We start from the raw sequence: 9,322 nt of genomic DNA on the forward strand, positions 1-9,322 counted from the left end.
TGTTAAAGAGCAAAAGTATCAGTTTGACGACTAAGGTGCACCTGACCCACATCATGGTATTCTCAGTTTCCTCATAGGCATGTGAAAGTTAGACAATGATTAACTTAGTAGAATCGATACATTTGAATTATGGTGTTGGAGAAGAGTATTAAAAGTACCATGCACTGCCAGACAAACAAACAAATCTGTGTTGGAAGAAATACAGCATGAATGCTTCTTAGAAGTCAAGATGGCAAGACTTTGTCTTTCATAATTTGGACATGTTATCAGGAGGGACCAGTCCCTGGAGAAGGACATCTTGCTTAGTAAATTAGAGCATGAGCAAAAAAAAAAAAAAAGGAAGATCCCAACCAGATGGATTGACACAGGGGCAGCAGCCATTATGAGAACAGAGTGGTCACAGCAGTTTTGAGGATGATGCAGGACTGGGTAGTATTATGTTATGTTGTGCATAAGGTCACTATGAGTCAGAACCAATTCAATGGCACCTAAAACAACAAAAGTTCCTTTCCTTCTCTCTGCATGGTCTCTCTGTCTCCAGTCTACTTCTACACCCAAGTGTGCCTCTAAAATCCACCACTGTCTTATTCACTCTTCCATTCCTGCCTACCTCCATCTAATTCCCTCTTACAAGACTCCTAATCCATCTTCTTAATTTCTCTTCCAGTCTTACCAACTTCTATTCTCCATCACTTCCCATCATATATAGAGCTGCCAGAGATACCATATAGCAACCTTGTTATAACACAATCTCACACACACACACACACACACACACACACACACACACAAAAATCTACAAAACACTGTGAAGTATAGTGCCATCTACCTACCTTGCAATTTTGTCTTTTGTTACCGTATGTATTCTCCTCTAGGGGACCCTAAACATAACTTTCTGATTTCTCATCTTCATACCAGGCAAAGTTCATTCCTGGAAAAAAATTCCCTCCTCCCAGACCTGCACAGAATTCAAAGATGAGACAAGTAGGGGATTGTTTGTTGGAGGGGATAATGAGCATTGGTCTTTTTTGGAATTCTAGCAAATGAAATGCTGACAAGGTTATAGAAAAACTTTATTGACTTAGAGAAGAAGAATAAACTTTAAAATGTGGGGACATAAGGAAAGAGGTCAGTTGCATTTAAGAGTCTTTGGGGCTCTTTTCCATCTGGTGGCAGCCATCAGGGTAAACCGAGGTGGGTGCTTACAAGTACATCCAAGAACTATGGAGGAAGAAACTGTCCGATGTGATGCGATTTCTCCTGCAGGTCTGCTGTTGGCAGTACCACCAGCTCTCTGCATTACACAGGGCCACCCCATCCCACACAGCCAATAAGGCGTGTAGACTTGGATACAAGGCCAAGCAACGTTATGTCATCTATTGGATTTGCATGCACAGAGGTGGCCCCAAACCCTAAGTACCTAAAGGTGCAACGTACAGCAAGCCTGTCTATCATGGTGTTAGCCAGCTGAAGTATGGTAGAAACCTTCAGTCTGTGGCTGAGTAGCGAGCTGTATGCCACTGTGGGGCCCTTAGAGTCCTCAATTCTTACTGGGTTGATGAAGATTCCACATATAAATTTTTTGAAGTTATCCTCATTGACCCATTTCATAAGGCTATCAGAAGACATTCTGACACCCAATGGATCGCCAAGCCAGTTCACAAGTACAGGGAGATGTGTGGTTTGACATCTACTGGCTGCAAGAGTCGTGGCCTGGGGAAGGACCATAAGTTGTAGGATACTATTGTTAGTTCCCTGAGGGCTGTTTGAAGAAGACACAATATGAATATACCACTACCATTAGTATAAGTAATGTTTGTGAAACTCATGCCTAATCAACAGTTTAGGACAGTCAACATCAACTTAAAAGTGTTCTTTGTTAAATCAGTAGTTGTCTGCAGATTGTTTCATGAATGCATTGTCAAATTATGAAAGTGAAAGTGCAAAAATATTTGAAGACAATAAGTGAATAATGTATCTTGTTTCTAGTAAGGTAAATGCTTTTAGTTGTGCTTTAAGAATCTTACTAAGGAGTTACCTTTCAATTTTAAAATGGCATAGTGTGTGGTATAATAGGTGTAAAATAAGATCTTGAAAAGGAGCTTTGAAATGATCTCGTTCTATACACTTTAAAGCATGCGCTAAAACCTACAGTTTTATTAGGGTGATGCAATGCTCTGATAGCTTCAAATGGTTGGAGCTTTGGTTTTCCTTGTTTTTAGAGTTTAACAAAGGTGAATTCACACCAACTTTCTTAAGCAAGTTGGATTTTGCTTGGACATTTATAAGATGGGAGGAGACTGTACTAACCTTTTGTCATGTACATTTTGCAGAAAATTAATGGGGTCAATTAGAATCCATATTTTTATATTGTAGCTATTTATATAACTGCAGGTTTTGAAAAGGAAAATTTTTAAATGCCGCCATTTTTAGAAGAAACACTGCAAGAGAACTTTCAAATGCAACAAGTTTGACTTATCAACCTAAACAGAGTTGCCTTGGTCTCCATGATATCATCAAAGTGGAAAGCTTGTTCAATCACCTTTTCTGGGATGTGTAGAATCCTGGATTTGATAAAATGTCTGCAGTGGTATTTACATTGGGGGTCCTGGAGAGGTGCTGTGGTCTCATGTGCTACACTGTAAAGTTGGTTTTTACCATAAGGTCAGGAATTCATGTTTGACTACTACTCATCAGAAACCCATAGGATTGCTATGGGTCAGAACTGACTCGATGGCACTTAATTACATCGAAACACAAATTGAGCATTATTTGAATGAAACAAGACAATTATTTAACCTTGAGATGTACAAGCTAGGATATTAAGTTAACTCCCTTGGGTCCATTAATAAATATTCAGGTGTTTGAGAACAAGTGTGCAGTCTTAGTTTTTTTAAATCTTGTTTGTGACTATTGTAGACCCTCTCTCCTTTTTAGTGAAAATAAGATTAGCTATAAAAGCAAATAGCCTGAAATTTTCTTTGGTTAGCCCACTGTATCAACTCCCATAAAGTTACTGAGTCTTGGTCTGCAGGTTCACATTCCACTGTAGATTGCTTAGCCCTGGACCACCCCATTCCACAACCAATTTAGCAATTGTGTGCTCACCTTCTAAGCATACTACCATTTTGTTGGGATTGTCTATGTCACATCTAAACCTTCCCACAATGAGTGTGTAGAAAATACAGAATTGCCTCGGTTCTCCAATTCTGAATTGGCTGATGAAAGTTTAATTTTATAATCTGATGACAAGTTTCCAGGAACCAATGTCCCCATATTGTCCACCAACCTTGGAGTTCAAACCGATCTTGTGGTCCAGTGAGTTAACCCACAGCACCACATCAGGACTCTGTGTGGGGTTCTAACAATCAACAAAGGTATTTTGAGGGGGAAGCAGGTACCTATATTGGTGTTGCATGCACAATGTGGAGAGATTGAAAGAAGATCATTGCTGCTCTTTCAGAAACTTCTACAGAGAGGCAGAGGTGAAATCTGATCTTCAGAAAATTTAGGAGATGGGAGTGGGTAATTCCAGTTTAATGGGGATGACAATGGGAGATGGCAAAGAGGAGATTCAAGGATTCTAAGTGTTGCCAAAGGCCCTGCAGCCAACTCAAAATCAATGCCAGTGTTGAAGGCCAGGTTTCTGCATGGTCTCTCATTGGTATGAGCCTCATAGAAACCTGTCATTTCCTTCTCATCAGTATTGACCAGGGAGCATGATGGCTGGGTACAGTCCTTTAAGCATTTCCATCCTCCTTTGAAGGGGTATTTTTATGAAACAGTTATGATGAATTGTTTAAAATACATAAATATGAATGAGAGAGAGATTTACTATGCCAGGGAAATAAAGTTTATTGGAAATTAAATGAAGTATCCCCCTTGCATTCCAGACAATACCAAAGAAACAAGGAAAGCCAGAAGCACAATACCTATGGGAAACACCCTAAAGTAGTGGGTAATATCTAGAGATGAGGTTATAAGGAACTATCTTTAGAAATTTAAAGACTTAACCTTTAGCACAAAAGAGCTTTCCAGACATTACGAATTAGTGATGTGTGACAGCTGTTGAGTCTGGAAGGCTGATGTGACACAGATTTCTAAATGGAAATGGAGCTCCAGCAAAGGCAGGTTCCAAGGATCTTTCATATGCTTGGTCTAAATGGCTTCATGAGTGTCTTCAAAGAGGATTCAAGCTTCTAAGTTAACAGCGACGTGACTGAGAACTGCCACAGGGTCCAGAGGAGTTGCCACGAGCATTGGAGGTGGAACAAGGGTTGGAGGGAAGCCTGGGGAGACACAAAGATTTAGATTGGGGCATTGTGGATGGGAGTGGACAGAACCCTAAGGCACACATAACACCTTGAGTTCAATGACACAATCGATGAATCGATAATGGTTGTGGTTAGTTGACATCAAATTTGCTTGATAAAAATCCTTCTTTCTCTCCAAGATTACCTTGTGCAAAGGTGGAAGGGATTTCTTACATGGTTCCTGGAAAAATACTCTCCCATCCTCTTGAGGTGAGATGAAAATATGGCCAGCATGTGAGTACCCATAATGTTTTGTAATCCCACCTAATAGGTTTTCCCAGAAATCTTTAGCATCATACTCACTTGCTGTCCTCACTCTCCAACAGGCTCCGGTATGTGTTGATCTCACTCTCCAGGCGCGCCTTGACATCCAGCAGCACCTGGTACTCCTGGTTCTGACGCTCCAGGTCACAGCGGATCTCAGACAGCTGGGACTCCACGTTGGTGATCATGCTCTGCACCTGGGACAGCTGAGAGCTGTAGCGTGCCTCTGTCTCTGTCAATGTGTTTTCCAGGGAGTCTTTCTGTGATGGGGAAGACCAAAAATAAATAAGTCAATATTCAGACACAGGCTCCTTTAAACTGTTTCTCATATTGTTACAAACAAGTCATAAGCTGCAAAAGTTGAGTATTTGTGATCTGAAGGGACCCCAGAGACTGAATTCCCTGGCTTTGCATTTCTCAGCAGGACATCTGAACAGTACTCACCAGGTTGTGCTGGGCCTGCAGCTCGATCTCCAGGGAGCTAACAGTGCGTTTCAGCTCCATGATCTCAGCCTGGCTGGACTGCAGCTGCTCCGAGCTGGATGCCACCTGTTTGTTCAGTTCCTCAGTCTGAAATATCCATGGGGGAGAAGACAAGGTCAGATCCTGCCTTATATGCCAAGTAGGGGTATCAAATCCTGGGTGGCCAGTTGCTTAGATGCCCACCTGTTTGGCAAACCATTCCTCCACATCCCTGCGGTTGTTCTCCACCAGGGCCTCATACTGAGACCTGGTCTCATTCAGCACACGGTTCAGGTCCACATTGGGGGCAGCATCCACCTCCACGTTGAGGCGCTCACCAAGCTGGCTTTGCAGGGCATTGACTTCCTGAAGGAATAAAGGAAAGAAAGGAACACAAACAGAGAAGTCTATAAATAAACTCTATTTGATAGAGTCCAATGTGGTGGAGAGAGGATTACACTGGAATATAGAAAACAGTTTATGTAAAAGTCCATTGTTAACTTTGACAAGTCAGTCCTCCTGTCTCTTTTCTTCATCTCTATAATGAGGATGCTTGGTTCAATAATATCTAATGTTTCTTTGCACTTCAGGATTTTATTGCATCTTTTTGATCTTCCTACTGCTCACTGTAAGCCTGGCCTAGTACATGGTTTACAATCATTGCTATGTAAATATAAAGAGTTTAGTTTGACTCTCCTCTTTCATTTCACGGAACTCTCTTACCTGCTCATGGTTCTGCTTGAGATGCAACAGCTCCTCCTTCAGAGACTCCGCCTGGGACTCCAGGTCAGACTTGCACAGGGTCAGCTCGTCCAGCATCCTGCGCAGGCTGTTGATGTCAGCCTCCACCAACTGTCGCATGGAGAGCTCCGTCTGGTACCTGTCCACACAGACATAAGTCAAAAGAGGTAAAAAACAAAGACTTTCTTTCCTGTGATTTGCTTGCCTGATATATTATCCATTATATTGGGAAATATTCTGAGTTTTTAAAACTTCATATGCCAACTAAAACTTGTCGTAATGTGCTTTGAGCCTTGATTTACTCATCGGTAAAACAAAGTGACCCTTTCGTAGGACTGGCCTGGAGCTAAAGAAGTGTCATAAGTGAAATCACAGTGGAAACTCCAAGGTCCCATATAAAATCCAAAGGACTCTTAGGGTTGTGAAGGTCATAGCTAGAAAGATTGAAAGATTCTCTGAAAGAAATGGATATTACCTCCTGTTTTGTGATTGAATCATTTCTCTCTGATGACTGAGAGTAACTAGCCTGCATTAAGAGATCAGAGTGAAATTCACTTCTTAACTTGGTCTGACACAAGTGAAAAGAGAAAGAACGGTGATTTCTTACACTCTTTCAAACAAAACTTAAAACCCAGGATCTGAGAGCTAAGGCGACTTTAGAAGATATCTAACTCAGGATAAAAAAATCCTTCCAATCTTATCCCAGATAGCTTCTAATTGCACATTCACCAGGACACAGGTCACCACTTTGTAATCATCCCGCCCCATTACCCATTACTACATGCTTCTGATCCTGAGAAAACGTCCTTACTTGGTTCTGAAGTCGTCGGCAGCCAGCTTAGCATTGTCGATCTGCAACACCATCCTGGTGTTCTCAGCCTTACTGGACAGGATCTGGAAGATTAAAGCATTCCAGAATAAGCAAGACCTTTATTTTTCAGGAACACTACTGGCACTGTGGGATCCTGGTGTCTCCATATGATAAGCTCTAGACTGTGAAACATAAGGTCTGCAGTTTGAGCCCACTAGTAACTCCATACTAGAAAAATGAGGCTTGCTGCTCAAGTAAATCACAGCTTAGAAAATATTGTGTAGTGACACTCCAAGTCAAAATTGACTCAATGGCAATGGGTTTTGTCACTTTCAGCCAGTACCATGCCTGATAACCTGCTTATATGGAAGGAACATGATATGGAAGGAAAAATTATAGTGTAGCATATAAGAATGGGCTTCAAAAATCCGTGGAAAAATTCCATTACGTTTTAATTCCACTTTACCACAGACTTTTTGAAGCTTCCTCTTATCAGGTGATTAAATGCTGTTTATGTGTAATATGTGCTCAATTATATCTGAGAATAATGAATGCCTAACTCCTCAAAGTTCAAAGCCATTTTCATTATGCTACATTTTTTCAAATAACTCTGGGTGCTCCAGATTTTCAGTATTAGGATAAAAGGAAGACCAGAATGGTCAAGTGGAAATGTGTCCTTCATTTGGAATTCTTCTCTTCTTGGTCTGTCTCTGGCTTCCTGCAGGTATTGGGTAGCCAAGTCTCACAGAAGGTGGCCAATTGTTCCAATTCACTTAGGAAGCAGTGTTCAAAAAATTCAATATTACATTTAACAAATCTGCTGCACAAGACCTCTTTGAAGTGTTCAAGTACAAAGATGTCAGTTTAAGGACTAAGGTGCAGTTGACCCAAGCCATGGTATTTTCGATAACCTCATATGCATGTTAAAGTTGGACAATGAAAAAGGAAGACTTGCAGAAGAATTAATGCATTTGAGGTATGTGTTGATGAATAATATTAAAAGTTCCATGGACTATCACAAAAACAATCAAATCAGTGTTGGAAGAAGTATGTCCATAATGGTCCTTAGAAGCCAGGATGGCAAGACTTCTTCTCTCGTACTTCACACATATCATCAGGCAGGACATATTATCATGCTTGGTAAAGTGGAGGACCAGTGCAAAAGAGGAAGACCCTCAATGTGATGGATTAGCACAGTGGCACCAGTGTTGTACTTTAACATAACAACTCTTGTGAGCATGGTGCAGGATACAGTCAGTGTTTCATTCTGTTGTGCATAGGGTTGTTGTGTCAGAGCCTACTCGACAGCAATTCACAACAACAACAGTGTCCTTCAAATGGTAAAACCAGTAATGTTCCAAGCAAACAAAGGCAATTGGATACTCTATGCTTAATACCACCTATCTTTCAATCTGCACCTCACTCCCCTCTCCCCGTACCTTGTCATTGTTCATTCTTTTGCACCCAGCTTCTCCCTCTTCCTGCACTATACTTGACTGCCCTTCCCCACATAATAAGGCTCCTTGTATAACATCCATTCCCAACTCCTGCATGCAGTCCCTTCTTTCCTGGCCTTCCACAGGACTTTGCACAGAGCCACATTCACCATGGTCATTTGTGTCTACATATGTTTCCTCTATTAAGCTGTGAACTCCTTAAAGAAAGAGACAATTTACTCGGTGCTTTATTCCCCACCCGACTGCTTTGCCTAACGCTCACTAAATGCATAAGTGATATTCAAATCACGTGACCACTTTCTGTCATTCACTTTGACGGAACTACAGAGCAATGAAGAGTCAGTGCCCTCAGAGAATTAAGAACTTGTGCTGTTGAATACAAACCCATGCTCATGCTTCACAACCCTGCACAGATATTACCTCCAATAGAAAGCCTTCCCTAATCTTCACCAGGCATTAGGTCCCACCTCTGTGCTAACTCTTTACTTGCACCCTTTCTACACCTACATTTATGACTTTGTTTTCTCACTATCTCCAAGTCTGCTTTAGTGGGTGGTATGTGTGTCTATGTACATCCATGAGACATCTGGAATCAAAGCCCATTTGCTTTGCCATAGACGTTGTCTTTTGCTATAATTTTTATAGGCTTTAGGAATTTATGGATTTAGTTACAAAACTCCTAAGTCAGAGAAACATTTCAGCTGCCTTTTGTTATTATTATTATTCCTCTAATACTCAGCAAACAAGAACAGGTTATCATAACAGAACGAAAAAATCAGATATTCAGATTTTAAGAAAGAAGCCCTTTGGAAGCAAGTAAAGTTTGTACAACTGATTTGGGCTCAATTCTTCCTGTGATCCACAGTCTGTAGGCTGATGATTGACAAATAGAGTTTCTAAAACTACTTGAAGTTCCATGCCAAAGTCAATTCATTCTGTATCATTACATCCTCAAGTTAGCTGTGAGCAGCCTTAGATCCCATTCAGAAGTTGGCATGTCATAAAAATGAGTGAATGAAACCAAGTGCATTAAGCTGACAATGTGGTGCCCACATCCTCACCTTCTTCTGGAGCTGCTCGATGGTCTGGAAGTAGGACTGGTAGTTCGGGGAGGCATAGGGCACCTGCTGCTGGGAAAACTCACGGATGCGGCCCTCCAGCTCTGCATTCTCCTGCTCCAGCTGGCGCACCTTCTCCAGGTAGCTGGCCAGGCGGTCATTCAGCAACTGCATGGTCTCCTTCTCATTGCCATTGAAGGAGCCCTCACACAGCGA

At 41.5% G+C, this 9,322-nt stretch overlaps 1 protein-coding gene and 1 pseudogene across 1 annotated transcript; one reads left to right on the forward strand and one right to left on the reverse strand.

Annotated features, from left to right (window-relative positions):
• LOC102838642 overlaps positions 1-1,737 on the forward strand; it is a 5,046-nt pseudogene extending 3,309 nt beyond the window's left edge.
• A 2,875-nt stretch (positions 1,738-4,612) lies between these two features.
• Positions 4,613-9,280, reverse strand: LOC102837882 (keratin, type I cuticular Ha1-like). Its single transcript, XM_006832623.1, has 6 exons — positions 9,110-9,280; positions 6,592-6,674; positions 5,763-5,919; positions 5,244-5,405; positions 5,022-5,147; positions 4,613-4,837 (listed from the first exon to the last, which is right to left on the reverse strand). Exons 1-6 carry the CDS (start codon positions 9,278-9,280, stop codon positions 4,613-4,615), a joined length of 924 nt encoding a protein of 307 aa, XP_006832686.1.
• Between the last annotated feature and the right edge of the window lie 42 nt (positions 9,281-9,322).

The sequence above is a fragment of the Chrysochloris asiatica genome, unplaced genomic scaffold (assembly GCF_000296735.1).
Source record: "Chrysochloris asiatica unplaced genomic scaffold, ChrAsi1.0 scaffold00007, whole genome shotgun sequence".
Classification (NCBI taxonomy): domain Eukaryota; kingdom Metazoa; phylum Chordata; class Mammalia; order Afrosoricida; family Chrysochloridae; genus Chrysochloris; species Chrysochloris asiatica.

Coding starts and splice junctions, on each gene's coding strand:
- LOC102837882 (XM_006832623.1), bottom strand. CDS start 9,280: ATGCAGTTGCTGAATGACCGCCTGGCCAGCTACCTGGAGAAGGTGCGC. Junction 5,148..5,243: donor AGGAATGGTTTGCCAAACAG/GTGGGCATCTAA, acceptor TGGATATTTCAG/ACTGAGGAACTGAACAAACA. Junction 4,838..5,021: donor TGCAGGCCCAGCACAACCTG/GTGAGTACTGTT, acceptor TCCCCATCACAG/AAAGACTCCCTGGAAAACAC.